A 16302-nucleotide genomic window follows, 5' to 3' on the forward strand; every position below is an offset into this window, starting at 1 on the left:
GTCATTGACTACACTTCCCAGCATTCATTGCGGTTTCGCAGTTGGCCACGTCACGTCCAGCGGCCACGTCGCCCCTCGTTCGCCATATTTGCTGGAGGAATGCTCTGGAGGAGAGCGGCATCGAGCCGGTTCACAGTCACCGCAATCACCCCGAGCTCTCTTTAACTCTACTACAGTCAGCTCGAGAGAGGAAGACATCATGAACATCTTTAGACTGACTGGAGATCTGTCTCATCTGGCTGCCATCATCATCCTGCTGCTCAAGATCTGGAAGACCAGGTCCTGCGCAGGTAAACAGACTTCTCTCGTAGATTTAATACTTCATATGTGTGTCTGCGAACGAAAGAGGATACTTTAGACCGGATTGAGCGGCCGGAAAAGTTTTTTGTGCGTTTGTGTATTATTTTGTGCTTTATTCAAGCAAGAAACATGTATTTAAGTGCGGTCTGTGTAGCGTTAAAGCTAGAAACGTAGCTTAGCTTGATTTGAAAGCTTTTGAAGGGTAGATTTGGGCTAAATTTGACAATATAAATTGAAAACGGTCGGATCTGTGTGTATTATGTGTGTGTGTAATGCTTGGCATATTGATTTGAAGCTTTCAGACATCACAGACTTCTTCTCAGTGACTGAAATAAGTGAAAACTTAAGGCCAACTTACTAACTTCAGTTAGTTGTTATAACTTACGTATGTGTGTTTGTATATGTATATACTCGGTCCTCAATCATCTCGTCATTCAGACTATGCTATGCAATTAATTTCACTATTTAGAGGACGTTTGCATCTTTATACGTTGCACCGTATACGTTTTTTCATATACTTGATGTCATGCAATTTAAATTCTTCCTCCTTTTATTGGCATGACGTGGCAGTGCATGTAGTTATGTGTGGGCTTTGCGAGGATGGGTCATCTGGGTTGTCTAGATGCATTTGACATCATACTTTTGATGTATAGAGAACACAGATGCATCTCTTCTAAACTTGTATGAACTCTGTGTTCAGAAAAGTGTTGTGTTCTCCTATTTCCTTCTACGTTGCAGTTGTCTGAGCATAAATATTTGTTGCCCTCAGGTATCTCTGGGAAGAGCCAGATACTCTTTGCCTTGGTGTTCACCACACGCTACCTGGATCTCCTGACATCCTTCATTTCTCTCTACAACTCTTGCATGAAGGTAAAGACACTTCTACACGCACACAATGCATTTCTCAACCTTGAATATCAGTGACTACAAAATCACTGGTTTGCCACATCAGCGTAAGCCGGTTTATAAGTGCACTGACCTTTAGTAGCTAATCAGTTTCAATGAGTTAATCAGTTTCCTGTGCTGTGAAAACAGATTATCTACATCGGATGTGCCTACGCCACAGTCTACCTGATCTACGCAAAGTTCAGGGCAACTTATGATGGGAACCACGACACTTTCAGAGTTGAGTTTCTCGTGGTTCCTGTGGGAGGTCTCGCCTTTCTGGTCAACCACGACTTCTCTCCGTTGGAGGTGAGTGTTACTGCACATTTGGGAATTTGACTGTCATTTAAATGTGTTATTCGTGCCAGTTTTGATTCGAACCTTTATTAAACATCTGCGAAAAACAACAATAGGCATCATCGTTGGCAAACACAATCATATTTATTGTGTACATACACACAAACCGCTCCAAACCGGAATGACTTTTTATTTTCTTGACAGATTCTGTGGACCTTTTCCATCTACCTTGAGTCCGTGGCCATCCTGCCTCAGCTTTTTATGATCAGCAAGACCGGCGAGGCCGAGACCATCACCACGCACTATCTGTTCTGCCTGGGGGTCTACCGCACCCTCTACCTCTTCAACTGGATCTGGAGGTTCTACTTCGAGGGCTTCTTTGACATGATTGCCATCGTGGCTGGAGTCGTCCAGACGATTCTCTATTGTGACTTCTTCTACCTTTACATCACAAAAGGCGAGTTTAAACCTTTTTAAGGACCGTGGGTGTGAAATGACGTTTAGTTTGGGTGGTCATGAATTTAAAGTCAGCAGCATGAGATTAAAATTGACACCTTTAATTGCTTAATTGAATTGAACATTGCATTCTATGACTTGTCTTTTAATTCAGAATTTAAAACATCTAAGATACAGGTAACCTTGTTGTGAGATTAATGTTTCTTCTTCAGAACAGATTTGGAGAAATGTAGCATTGCATCACTTGCTCACTAATAGGTCCTCTGGAGTGAATGGGTGCCGTCAGAATGAGTCAAAACGGCTGATAAAAGCATCACAATAATCCACACTACTCCAGTACATCAGTGAAGTGAAAAGCTGTGTGTTTGTTAGAGAAATCTGTCATTAGGACATTTTTAACTGCAAACCGTTGCTTTGGGCTCAAAATGCGAATCCTTTATCCGTAATATCGCTTTCTACAGTAAAAAGAAAACAATTGTGTTGTCTGAATCAGGAGAGAAATATGCACAGGTTAAGCTTTTTCATGCAAAAGTTGTTTAAAACAGTTCTAAACAAATGTTAATAGGTTTTAAGAGGACCATTGGGTTGGACATTTACACTGGAGGAAGCATCATTACCGATTACAGTATCCATATTTTGACCAGACTCTGTAGTTTAAAAATTAAAACACATTAATAATGGATTTGTTTCTTACAAACATGCAGCTCTTCACTTTATTAGACATTACCTGATGTACTGGAGTGGTGTGGATTATTGTGATGGTTTTATCAGCTCTGTTTGGACTCTCATTCTGACGGCACCCATTCACTGCAGAGCATCTATTAGTGAGCAAGTGATGCAATGCTATATTTCTCCAAATTTGTAACAAAAATCTCTGATACCCTAAAGAGAGCTGGACCGTTACTTTAGGAAAGGTACCAATGTGAATAAACTATTTATCTCATGTAATCCTTTAACATTAATGCATGCATTAATTGCAGTTTAAGCACCGGTTTGGCTTCCATTTTTAGAACTTGTCATGTTTAGGATTAAAAATAAATAAAATCCTCTTCCTGCTTCAATTTCTGACATCTTTTTTCTTTCTGGCCCACAGTGCTGAAAGGAAAGAAGCTGAGTCTACCAGCCTAAGTGCCAAAGAACAGAGAGCTGTGTCTCCATCAGACTTATAGAGGGGCACAAGCCAATGATGCCATCGCAAGATGCCCAAGACAAAGAACGCATAACGCCAGTTCAGTCACTGATTTATTTCTCTCCGCCTGGACACCAACCATCCCCTTACAGAAACGAGGACGTTTTTGCAAACTTTTCTTCTGTCTTTCGCATCTTGCAATGCTTTTTTTTTTATTGCTATCGAAAAGAAAAAGAAGAATAAGCTTTTCTATATACAAGGTGTATTGAAATATCGAAAAGTGCATTGTACACATTGACGGTTAAATGCGTCGTTGTAAATTTGTCCATGATTGGAAATGACTCCCAGTGTCGAATAAGTTTGTGGTTCTTTCCTGATTTAAGAGGGGTAAGAAATGAAATGTGTAAATTCAAGAATTCAGATTATTATCCCTATTATTTTTTTTCCAAACAATGTACATTTGGTTTAAATTCGTCCCTTGCTTCAATGAACGATTTTGCCACCACTGAAAATTTTCAAAGAAAGTCCTTTTCATTTTTCCCCCTCTCATAAATGCCTTATTTGTATTTTTTTAAGTTAATGTACATAACCATTTTGTGTTGATGCCCCCATAGCAATGAGTCAGCTGTAAATAAGAGAGCATTTCATGTTCTCTTTGTCACCCATATCATTTTTTTTTCATCAAGTCAACATTTATTCATGATATGTGATATTACAGCAAGGCTGTTTAAATATTCAGTTATTACCTGCAAACATCAGCTTGTTGAAATGCAGTAATTTATGGTAAGAGCATTAAATATAGTGCTGTGGATACTGTCAAAGCACATTTTGGAGTGAGTTTTGTAGCCTAGTATTTTTTTTTTTATGAACTACAGCTTGTTTTCTTTAAGTTCAACATCCCCAATGTTTTCCCCTCTTGAGTCATTCCTGCAGGGTTAACAGTTGTTTTTTTTAGTTTTTACATGTCTCCAATAAATATTTTAAGGGACATGATTTTGTGTTATTTCTTTGTGTTTTATTAAAATCAATCGTCTAATTTCCATTGACAATGTTACCTAATTTATTGCACTCGTTACATGTAATCTCTCAATAATTATGGTCATAAAAACGGCATGCATAGTTATGAAACAATGTGCAAAATGCTGTTTAGATGGAGCAGTATATCACATTACAGAAGGTTTTCCAGAAAAAATAGAACATATGAACTGAATACTTCAGATCTGTGACTATACAGCCAGAGAAAGTGCATCAATGAATAATTAATTCAGCTCCCAACTACAAAACACAGGCCATATGATCTCTTGACCATGTGCAGTCTACACGTCTAGCAGCCAAGCATTCAAACATTTACTGATTCTTGAGTACCCGGGAAAATATATATCAAGGAATTATTTTGAGGTTTTTTTCTATGTTTCGGTACATCATCTGCTTCTATTTTGTCACAAAATATGTTTTGCCTTGCCTTCATTTAATATGAGACAACACTGTCAGATGCAAAAAATTATGTGCAAAATAGTTGTTTTAAGTATTTACAAGTTTAGGATTCACTTCAATGAATGAAACAACTGACAGACAATTTTACAGTGTTTTAAATAACAAGATTTAGGATATCACAAATTGAGGGAGAAGAGTAAACTTAATATTGATAAAGTCATAATTTGGAAACAATAATGATAAACTTGAATGAATAATACATGCGAGCAGTGTGTAAAATATAATTATAATTGAAATATATAATCCATTACATCAGTTGTCTGTTTTCCATCTGATGATCCTACCGTAGGCGTACTCTGTAACATTTACACTGTCAAAAATTTCCTGAAGAAAAATCTGAATCTGATTTTGACAAAAAAAAAAAAGAAAAAGAAAAAAAGTTCCTTTCGTCTGCATGACACTGAAACTCTTCTTCATTTGGCATTCGCCTGTTTTATAATAAACCAATTCTCTTATGTAGATTCTATATTCACAAAACAAATTTTCGAATTTGTAATCCTGTTTTTGTAGCATATTATTATTTGCTCATCATTTCACTTAACAAGTTTCACTTAAATGGGTCATCAGATGCTAAATGCACTTTTAGAAGTTGTTTGAACTGAAATGTGTGTTGGCAGTGTGTACACAACCACCCTATAATGATAAAAATCCACCCAGTGTTTTTTTTTTATTTTTAATCTTGTTAAATCTTTGATCCAGCTTCACCTCCAGAAGAAGTGAGTATAAGGTTTTGCAATGAATCTTTGCAAATCGCCTTTCCTAATATTGTGCAAGTTCCACGTTGAATGCGGCTAAAGTAAACAGTCTCTCAGAGAGAAGCTGGAAGAGAGGGGCGGAGTCAGCAGAGCTCATTAACATTTAAAGGAGAATGCTACAAAACAGCTTGCTCTGAAAAGAGCTGTTTGTGACTGGGTAAAAACTGTGTTGTTTTACAGTACCATTGAGATATTTAACCAAACTATGTTACAGACTTTTAATTAAGACCCTAAAGAATCATATCAACGGGTTTGGAACGACATGGGGGTATGTGATTACTGACAAAATATTCATTATGCGGTTGAGTAACCCTTTAAGTGAATTAAATGGTAATAATCAACAATATGCTTTCACACAAATAACCTTTTCTTTTTTTGATGTTTCAATATTTGGTGACACAAATTACTTATTTTTCATTGATAGAATATTGCAATGAGATATTAGAAAAGAAATGCCTAAAGACTATATTACTTGATTATGTCAGGAACTGATGAATCGTCTTGATCCGTCAAAGAACAGCCTCGCGGAAATGAATCGGACTTTGCATCACTACTCAAAACACCTGGCTGGAAGTTTCTATTATACCTAGTATAAAAAGGAGCTTGATTAGCTGGTTCAGGTGTGTTGTACCATAGTGTAAACTGAAGGTTTAAATAAAGCATTAAACAAATCCTACCGTAGGCTTACTAATGCTAATTGTTACCACTTATGACAACCATATGAAGTTTTGACGCAACCATTTTTTTTTCATACGTTCATAAAAATCCTACTACTAACACTATAACTGCAGTTTTTTCAAGAAGACCACTCTTGATATCAATTCTATTATTATCAATTATGATTAACTGATTAATTCCAAAGAGGAAATATAAAATAACACGAAAAAATAAAATAAAATAATAAATACAATAATGGCAGGTAAAGTTGCGGGGCATGTTTCAAGAACAATCATATTATGAGATTCGATAAGGCCAAGAAATTATGTGATTTGTTTAATAATTGTGATTTTGTGTTAATCCTCTACATTGTTTATGATTGAATGAATATATTTTTATTTTATTTTATTTCAATTTTATGGCTTGTATGGTGGTTTATTTATCTTTTATAGTATGAATAATACGAATCTCTCAGTCTGTGAGTACTTACGGTTGTGTTTGTGGTAGCCTATTTTGTTTTGTTAAGATGCTTGAAATAAAACATAAAAAAAAGAATCATGACGTTACGCCGCGTGACGTCACCGCGCGATTGTCTAGTCAACAGAGGCTCAGCTGTTGTAGGGCGACCGCGGGAACAAAACATACATATATTCCATCGTCCGGTTCCAGGGAGGGACTCCGGACTTCCGCGGGATCTGTGTTTCGGAGAATATAACGGGAATACATCAGCATTCGTTTTTCACATACAAGCCAAAGACGTTGGGTTGGCATAGCGGAGGTTTAAATCGAGGACAGTCTCTCTCGAGAGAGGAAAGAAGGAAAATGGAGCTGGATGACGGAGTTGTGTACCAGGACGACCCGGGGACATCGGCGATCATGTCGGAGAGGGTCTCGGGCCTGGCCACCTCCATCTACCGCGAGTTCGAGAGACTCATCCGCCAGTACGACGAGGACGTGGTGAAGGAGCTGATGCCGCTGGTCGTGGCGGTGCTGGAGAACCTCGACACCGTGTTCGCGGAGAACCAGGAGCACGAAGTGGAGCTGGAGCTGCTGAAGGAGGACAACGAGCAGCTGGTCACGCAGTACGAGCGCGAGAAAGCGCTGAGGAAACACGCCGAGGAGGTGAGTGCACGAGCTCTGAGAGCATCACATCACTCACGTGCAGACGAATGGCTTTGTCATGCCTTCTTTAGCCAGTGCTGCCCTTTGAGGATGAAACAGCCTGGGGCCTTACGCAAATAAATAAATAAATAAACTAAATTGCCCTCTGATGGTGTGTCTGGTCTGATGGTTAGAACTCAATATTCAAGCGGTTTGTTTAATAGAAATGGCGCAATAATAAATTGATTGTGTGCTTGTAAATGAAGCAAACAAACATGTCAGGCGTTTTCTATGTTGTCTTACAATGCACGCTACAGAGGAAGATGCTTGCATCAGTAACATCCAGAAGAGACCGGGGCAAGTTGTCACAGTGGCAGAACTTTGTATGTGACGTTCTGACGATCGAGCGTTCTTCCAGTAACTCTAATAGAACGTTATCTGGTCTTTAATAATGTTCTCAAAACGTTAGCGCCAAAACGTTCATTATAAGTTTTTCGTGGAAAGTTTTTTTTTCTTTCTCTGAAACATTTTAGTTGGAAGTTTTTTTTAATGTTACCTGTTAGGTAATGCACCCAGATTAACAAAGTCTAGTGCCCTAAGGTGACAACATTTGAAGTGCCTCCCCAAATGTGGAATGTATGAGGACTAACGTTACATGCAAAACCATTATGTCAAAAAATAAATGCAAAAATATACCAAATAAGTAAGCACAAGAAAGACTGCCATATCAACAGCTGAATTCAGCACCACACAGCAGCAAAACACACACACTGAACTTTACAAGCATCTCTAAGCAACCAGCTAAAAGAGAAAACCATTCTACAATTTTTAAATCATCAACAGCGTCACATATTTGTCCAGATATATTTGTAAATAAGGCTTGCCTTTAGCAGATTTTTTTTTTTCTCTAGACTTTGTGCATGTGAAATCATTAAGTCCATTCCCTTGACTATTTCTGATTCGGTAGGCAGCAGGGAGAGTGCAGACCGTTTCTCTCTCATGGCTGTCCTGAGTTCATTCTTCTCTCTTTTAAGTTGAGAGAAGGATCTCTCGCCCTTGCAGTTGGTAACGAGCAGGGTTAAGGACAGTCCGAGTGCAACACATACACTTTGGATAGTAGTCTGTAGCCCATTATTTATATATTCTCTTCCCGCACGAAATTCTTAAACTGAAGAAGTTCATTTCCAAAGTCTTTGTCCAGGTCATCTGGAGATGTGGATGAGAGCGCAGCAGCACTTGCACACCATCACAGTCTGTATGGTTATCAAACAAAACCCCAAACAGTCCATTCAAGTCCCTGTGTGCATCGATGCTTTAGGCAAGAAAGGACATCAACCTGTCAGTGATCATGTTTCCACCCTAAATCCCTGTCTTCCATCATCTGCAAATATTATTATCTAAGTTTATATCATGCTTCTGCACTGTATCCCATAGATTCGCCATTATTGATGTCTCCAATTTATCAGAGCACAACAGCCACGCACTTTGCGTCATTCTTCTCCTCTGCATCTGTTGAACCTTCCCAAGGCCTTTCTTACTGCACTGTAGCTTTCTCTCAAAGCTTTGGTGGAGTCAGCTCTAGCTCCATCCAGTATTTGACAGTGGTTTAAGAGTACAGCTGATCTTCACATCCTTGTTGTTAAATATCGGACTTCAGCAGTGAGGGGATTCGGCACAAAACACATACAGTGACTAAAGTAGATCAAAGACCTCACTCGCGTCAGACCTCCTTCCAGTATTTTCCCTCAGCATCTCTCTGCCGCCTGAGCGAAGCATCTACTATGCCCTACAATTGTAGTCCATGCATCATTAGTTTTAAGTTACGAACCTTTCATAGTTGATGTGAGTGAGTGAGTTCTTTGACGTGACTCTGATCTGTTTTGGAAATGAGATTACACTGCATTGTACAGTTCTCAACATATGTAAACCCGACTTTAGACAGATTAAGGCTGCTCAATGGTTTTATGTGTTCCTGCCACTGTGACAGTTAACTGGGATTATGAGCAATATGTCTGGCACATTCTACAACCAAAACACACTGAGCCATGAGCTGCGTTAATCCCTGTGTGTACTGATATGGGATCTGGATACATCCTATTATGACCGACAGATTTCCCTTCCAACAGCAGAGTGACATAAGGCTGTGTCAATATTCAATAGTGGTGAACATTGATCATTCACTCACGTTTCAGCTCACTGATGTACCAGAGGAATTTAAGACCATGTAGGATCTTTATCGGGTTTCAGGCATAATGCATTCAATTTTCATACTGTAAAAATCGTAAAGTAACACATAAAACAAATATGTTGTCTCAAATCAGCGTTACTATTATTTATACAGTATTCTTCTATTTATGTTAAATTAACTATATTTTAATTTAAATTTTGCTTTTAGTAATTCAGCTTGCACACATTCGATCAGTTCTAATTTTCTTACCATTTTTAAATATATTTTTATAATCTAAAATGTTCATTTTTATGGTACAATTACTAAAAGTTATTTTAAATAGTTTTATCTTAATTAATGATAACAAGTTTTAATCATAGCTGCAAGTTTGAACTTATATATAGAGTCATCCCTTAATATTTAAACTAATGTAATTTAATGAATTTGCCATTGATAATAATTTTGGTATCTAGAGAGCAGAGTGTACATTGTACATTATACATTGTCTGAAAGCTGATAAATAATCTTTCCATTCATGTATCAGACAATATTTGGCCGAGATGAAACTATTGAAAATCTGGAATCTTAGGTTGCAAAAAAAATATAAATATTAAGAAAATCCCCTTTTAAATTTGTCTGAATGAATTCTTAGCAGTGCATATTACTAATCAGAAATTAAGTTTTGTTATATTTACAGTTGGAAATTTACAAAATATCTTCATGGAACATGATCTTTACTTAATATCCTAATGATTTTTGGCGTAAAAGAAATATCAATAATTTTGACCCGTAAAATGTTTTTTTGCGTATTGTAAAAAATATTTCACAGAATATTAAATAAGACTATGTCAACAGAAATTGTATATTATCATGTTGTCGTAGTGTATGTCTTGTCTTAAACTACTTTAACTTTATAACTCAAACTGTGTGTTTGTGAGAGCTCTGTGTTGCATTGAAAATGAATGGGAATTGAATGTGACTTGAACCTTATGTTTGTTGATCTCTGTGCTTGAGGGGGTCCGCTGAATCAGTTTTTGCAGGCCAGTGTGACAGAAACCTAAAGTGACACAGAAACTGCTCCCCTTTATCGTATACTCACACTGCACCGGGCTCTCCAGGGGACCCCTGTACTCCAGACATGAAGCATGCCTTCTGTAGGGATGTGCAGGACAGAGATTTCCATTAGGGAAAAATGCGTCACTATATTAGTTCCAGGTCATGGAGTGCTTTGCTGCGACCAGCTATAAAAACTCTTGCTGGATTCACACTGTATTTTGCTTGTGACACTTACAGCTTTGTCAATCTATAATGCACTTTTTGCTGTTTTCATACCCTGAGAGTTTTTGAAAGAAATGATTATTTTTATTCAGCAAAGATGTAATAAATTAATCGAAAGTGAAAGTAAAGTCCATTTATAATGTTCATAAAAGAAATGCTGTTCTTCTTTTGATGCTGAAAATACTGTATTTTTGATCAAATAAATGTAGCACAAGCAAGTTCTTCAGCTAGTTTATTGAAATAAATTCTTAGAAAACTTTTATGCCTTGTTTGTGTCCTGATAGATTTTAATGTTTTAATTTTGTTCTTCAGCTTTTAAAGAGGCATAAAGACCTAGAAAAATCCATAAAACTGAAGATGAAGACATTTATCCTATTCCTGATCTTATTTTTGGTCCATTCTACTACCTGGTAGAAATCATAAAAGTGCATTTTCTACTTGAAGTTTTGTTGCTTTTAGTCTTGGTTGAGTGTATAATCAATATGCTAGCTAACTAAAGTTCTTTTTAGCAGATATACACACATACAAAAAAGACCAGAAATATTGATGACTCATCTTGAAAATGTAGATGACAAAAAAAAAAATCGATCCCCTACAGTTGACGACGTCATGATGTGACATAACTACATCCTGTGAGGCCTGTTAGCGCTTTAAGACTAAATGTTTTTTTTTCTTTTTCTTTGTGTTGTCTGTGAGCAGAAGTTTATTGAACTTGAAGATTCCCAAGAGCAAGAGAAGAAGGACTTGCAGAACCATCTGGAAAGTCTTTCATCACACTCCCGTCAGCTGGAGCTGAAGATCAAGAGCTATGCTGACCAGAGTGAGAATCACCTGCTTTCTTCCCTCTCCTCCTTCAGTCTAACACTTCCTGCATCTGACTGTTGTTTTTTAGACCTTCATACATATGACTTCTACATGTTATTCTGTTGTTAAGTGATGACGTAAGAAGCGCTGTTTCCGGGTCCAAGCCTCAACTCACTTCACTTGAGAATACGACCTCAGCAGCCGTTTATGAGCACTGTTTATTCATATTAATCATTTACGCTAAAGGCTTTCAAACTTACGGTTTACACTACAGTCTCCCTGCTCATAATATTTTTTTTTTTATATTTATATTTTCATTGTCTGGCTATCTGGGACTTCGGTATGGAGTTAAAGGTTAAGATTATAACTTTTTCGCTAGTATTCTATCACATTGTGAGTTTATATTAGCAACTTTTGTTGTTTTCTCATGGTAACTGATAGAGCGTTTGGACACGGAAGCGCTGCTACGTGACGTCAGACTTAACAAGCGAATATGTCCATGTATCGGCTCTAAACCTTAGCCGTTGTAGGGATGTAACGATTAACCGCGAGCCGTTGAAATTTAATTCAAATATGTCACGATTCAAATCGGTTGAGATGCTAAACAAATCGTGATTCAGTTAGGGGTAGGAGTTTATATGAAAGTGTGTCTTAGGGAAACTTACTGTCTTTAGAAAAGTTTAAATGGTATTTTTTTTCTTGTCTCTGTATAATGCATATTAAAGTTCATAAGTGCAGCGCTACTTTGTTTACAGCAGTAACCAAGGGAACACTGCATCATTGCTGTTCATAAGTGCTGTGCTGTTTTGTTTACAGCGGTAACCAAGGAAACATTGCATCATTGCTGTTCATAAGTGCTGTGCTGTTTTGTTTACAGCGGTAACCAAGGAAACACTGCATCATTGCTGTTCATAAGTGCAGCGCTGTTTTGTTTACAGCGGTAACCAAGGAAACACCGCATCATTGCTGTTCATAAGTGCAGCGCTGTTTTGTTTACATCGGTAACCAAGGAAACACTGCATCATTGCTGTTCATAAGTGCTGCACTGTTTTGTTTACAGCGGTAACCAAGGAAACATTGCATCATTGCTGTTCATAAGTGCAGCGCTGTTTTGTTTACAGCGGTAACCAAGGAAACACTGCATCATTGCTGTTCATAAGTGCAATACTGTTTTGTTTAATGCGGTAACCAAGGAAACGCTTTAAGCTCCACCTACTGGCAGAGAGTGAATCAGCATCTCGTTCAACTCGTCTGCTGTTTCTGTTTCACACAGATACTATTTATGTATAGTTTTACAAACTGACGTCAAATCATTCTGTTTTTGTTTCAAATCTTGAAATTATACAACCTAATTTAGATTAAAAACGGCTCATGTTGCATGTATGAAGCATCTTTGTCTGGATCATGGTTAAAATGCAGTGGTTGCCTCTCATTTTAAATGGAAAGCACAGACAAAGCCTTATTTTGTTTATTTGAAGAGATTTATTTGTGTTACTTATTTATTTGATTTGGGGCTTGTTTTAAATAAAATTTCAATTTAGTTTTGTCATTTAAATTTACATTATATTAAAATTTTGCTATTTGGCAGATGATTTTATCCAAAGCGACTTACAAATGAGGGCAATAGAAGTAAAGAAAACTAATGAAGGAGCAATAATGTGCAAGTGCTATATTAGTATTTTATTATAGTGTTATATTTCGATTTCACAAAGAAACGTGCAGCTTTTTGTCCAAGCAATAAAAAAAAGGGCACATTTCATTTATAATTTGTCTTCAGTCGAATCGTAAGTTGAGTGAATTGTTACAACCCTGCTGTAAACATGTGAACTATTGGTAAAGTGTTCTTCACACATTGTTCATAATAGAGTACTGTCCCATCATTCAATCTGCTCTCTCTCTCCTCAAACCATTACTGACCCTAATAATGGATCACTGATAATGAACAGTTGTCCATTTGCAGAGCAAAGATTCAACAATTTTTTGGCTTCAACATATGAGTTCATCTTTTTAAAACAGTACAACAACCTTTATTAATGTTACTTTAATACGCAGTAATTCTGTTTTTCAGATCACATGCACACAGAAACTCTTCTCTGCACATTATAGAAAAATAATTATGAATCACGTCAGGATAACCCATCCAAGTTGTGACCAAATTTCATGATGCATTGCATGTTTTCCTAAAGAATCGGAAACATCATTTGAATTGTTGTCAGAGCAAATATTTACACCCCAGTAGTCTGGCTTTGAGTAAGGGAGTTTTGTCTGGTTTTGCATTAATGTGATTAATCGCTTCAGTCTTATTAAATGCAATGTCTTCTGTGGCCCTGAATAGCATTACTCATGTTCTGTTTCTCGAAAACATCCGTAAAAAAACATCTAAACCAGGGTCAGTTCAGCTTGAGTGTGTGCTAGAATAGGCCTGTCCTTGACAAGATCCCGTGGGTGATAATGGTATTAGTCAAGCACCAATACATGCTAATTATGGATGTCTGCTGTTTTAATCTGGCACTAATTAATTAATTCTGGCATTAATTAATAGTGCAATTCATTTCCAAAGCAAACCCTTGTCTGAGATTTAAAATGGAAATCAGTTTTACTAGAATTCACTGTGATGTAACGGAGTACGCAGACAGTGAATTAGCCGGTCTGATGGTGGGATGCATTAGGCAGTTAAAAGTGGATGTTATTTTTGTTACCTCTTAAATCAAGCCTGATTCATATCCTCTGTGGATATTAATTCTACAGAACTGCAAGTGTTTTTAAAGCCCTCGCTGAAAGCATCAGCTTTGCTCACTCAAACTAGCTTAAAATCTGGTTTCAGGCCAATTTAAATTGGCAAGCTGGTGCGCAGGATTTTTTTCAGGGCTGTACAGTTAAAGGCGAATCGTCATTGGTCATTTGCATGAATTTGCATGCAAAAAGATGCCTAAATATTGTCTTTAAAAGCAGTTGATTGTTAAATTAAGCCCTAAGAACCCGACGCGAAGCGGAGTGCCTAAAACCCCCTTAGCTGTTATAAATTCAATGTAAACCATGGCTTTTCGGGACTTATTGCTTTTATAAAACGGTTATTTTAAACATTTTAGGCACTTGTGGATGGAAATACAATTCTGAAATACTGACTCTTTAATCCTGCTTAATTTCTTTAATATTATTATTCTTTTCTCAGTAAGTCGATTAGAGGAGCGAGAGGCTGAACTCAAGCGCGAGTATAACTCCCTTCATCTGCGGCATACAGAGGTAAGAGAGAGAGATAATTCAACACCATTTAAATCACAAAGGCCTTGTACACACTGCAATTTTGTGTGTGAGTGAGTGACAACCATTTTATATATTAATCAAACAGTGAATTAAAACGTCTTTATTTTACAAAAGTTTGGGGTTCGAAGATTTCTTATTAAATAAATTATTACTGTTATTCAGCAAGAATGCATACAAATGATCAAACGTGACTGTAAAGCCAATGGTACAAATAGATTTTTATTTCAAATAAACACTGAAAATCAAACAATCCTGAAAAAAAATGTCACGGTTCCCACAAAAATATGAAGCAGCACGACATAATGATCAGAAATGTTTCTGGAGCAGCAAATCATCACATCAGAATGATTTCTGAAGGATCGTGTGACGCTGAAGACTGAAGTAATGATTCTGGAAATTCAGCTTTTCATCACAGGAATAAAAGGCACTTTACAATATATTCAAATACTAGGGTTATTTTAAGAACATTTCACAATATTAATGTCTTTGATCAAATAAATGCAGGCTTGGTGAGCATAAAATACTTCTTTCAAGAATCTTAGCAACCTCAAACTACTTTTGAATGAATAGACAGCCCACATTTAGCTCTAGTATCTACCTGGAGCTCTATAAGGCCAGTTAATAAGGTCAGTTGTTCTTCAGATGATCCACAACTACATGGAGCATGTGGAACGGATCCGGATGCAGCAGACGGGAGGAGACGCCTCTGACACAGGAACAATTGGCCGAGTCCGGTAGGACAAACATATTGCTGATCATTCCCTGTTTTAAAAAAAAAGGCATTTGTGTAGTGCAAATGTAGTGAAGTTCACAGACCGCAAGCAGTTTGTAAATCAAGATATATGTGTGTGTGCATCAGAAATACATTTGTGAATCTTGAGTGCATTTGTAAATGTTGTTTGCATTTCTGAATTGTGTGTGTATTTCTGAATTTTGTGTGCATTTGTGAATCTTCTGTGCTTTTTAAATTTTGTGTGTGCATTTTTAAATTTTGTGCGCATTTGTGTATCCTGTGTGTGTATTTATGAATCCTGTGTGTGCATGTATGAATCCTGTGTGTGCATATGTGAATGTAGTGTGTGCATTTATCTTTATTGAGACTCTTTTGGCTCCATACAAACATTAGTCCTCTAATCTGTGCTAAAAACAAACAAACGCCATCATGTAGTTGTTCTAAACGGTACTTTTGCATGATTGTTTATAGAAATTGAAAAATGTTGATTACACACATTAGTAGTAAAACATGTTGCAGGTTAGTTTGTATCAGATTTTTGATCCTCTTTCTCTCATTAAACAGGAAAGAGCGGCCCCTGTCTCTGGGAATCTTCCCCATGTCCGGCGGTGGCACTTCACTGACGCCTGACATCCAGGCCAGAGTCGAGGCTCCTGGGACGGAGGGCTGGAGATTCAATAACCTCAGTCATCAGCGCTCCAACGCCAGCCTCAAGGTACGACTTTACAACAACATCTACTGAGACTGATGTCCAGGTCATACATACACACATTTGATGTCTTGGTTGGGTGCGCATGAAACAAACAGGATCTGTTTTTGTGACAATACATGTTTGCTGGTGGATTGGGAAGAAAACATGAGCAGTGGTTGGTTGACAGATGTAGACAGTGATCATGCATTTTCAAGCATCCTGCAACATCTGCAATGACCCATTTTACCAAATTTGCTACCAGAATACAGGTTCAAATCAGATTTTAGGGTT

General features: G+C 37.4%; 2 protein-coding genes across 9 annotated transcripts in view; both read left to right on the forward strand.

Moving 5' to 3' along the window:
• Nucleotides 1-58: 58 nt before the first annotated feature.
• On the forward strand, nt 59-4060 carry LOC113052154 (ER lumen protein-retaining receptor 2). Its single transcript, XM_026216511.1, has 5 exons — nt 59-290; nt 1070-1170; nt 1336-1494; nt 1687-1939; nt 3032-4060. Exons 1-5 carry the CDS (start codon nt 200-202, stop codon nt 3064-3066), a joined length of 639 nt encoding a protein of 212 aa, XP_026072296.1. The 5' UTR covers nt 59-199; the 3' UTR covers nt 3067-4060.
• Nucleotides 4061-6535: 2475 nt separating this feature from the next.
• LOC113052159 (C-Jun-amino-terminal kinase-interacting protein 4-like) overlaps nt 6536-16302 on the forward strand; it is a 35798-nt gene continuing 26031 nt past the window's right edge. For 6 of the 8 annotated variants that reach the window (XM_026216523.1, XM_026216537.1, XM_026216545.1 and 3 more), the window contains exons 1-5: nt 6536-7095; nt 11219-11339; nt 14496-14566; nt 15230-15321; nt 15885-16035. In XM_026216523.1, coding sequence (XP_026072308.1) covers nt 6796-7095; nt 11219-11339; nt 14496-14566; nt 15230-15321; nt 15885-16035 — 735 coding nt within the window. In that variant the 5' untranslated portion in view covers nt 6536-6795. The remainder of the gene's footprint in view (nt 7096-11218; nt 11340-14495; nt 14567-15229; nt 15322-15884; nt 16036-16302) is intronic. The other 2 variants (XM_026216553.1, XM_026216562.1) reach the window with 1 other exon arrangement.

The sequence above is a fragment of the Carassius auratus genome, chromosome 3 (genome assembly GCF_003368295.1).
Source record: "Carassius auratus strain Wakin chromosome 3, ASM336829v1, whole genome shotgun sequence".
Classification (NCBI taxonomy): Eukaryota; Metazoa; Chordata; class Actinopteri; order Cypriniformes; family Cyprinidae; genus Carassius; species Carassius auratus.

Bases quoted from the DNA above. Each gene is read 5' to 3' on its own strand.
- LOC113052154 (XM_026216511.1), top strand. From the start codon at position 200: ATGAACATCTTTAGACTGACTGGAGATCTGTCTCATCTGGCTGCCATC. The intron at 291-1,069 runs GTAAACAGACTT...TGTTGCCCTCAG, and splicing joins GAAGACCAGGTCCTGCGCAG to GTATCTCTGGGAAGAGCCAG. The intron at 1,495-1,686 runs GTGAGTGTTACT...TTTTCTTGACAG, and splicing joins ACGACTTCTCTCCGTTGGAG to ATTCTGTGGACCTTTTCCAT.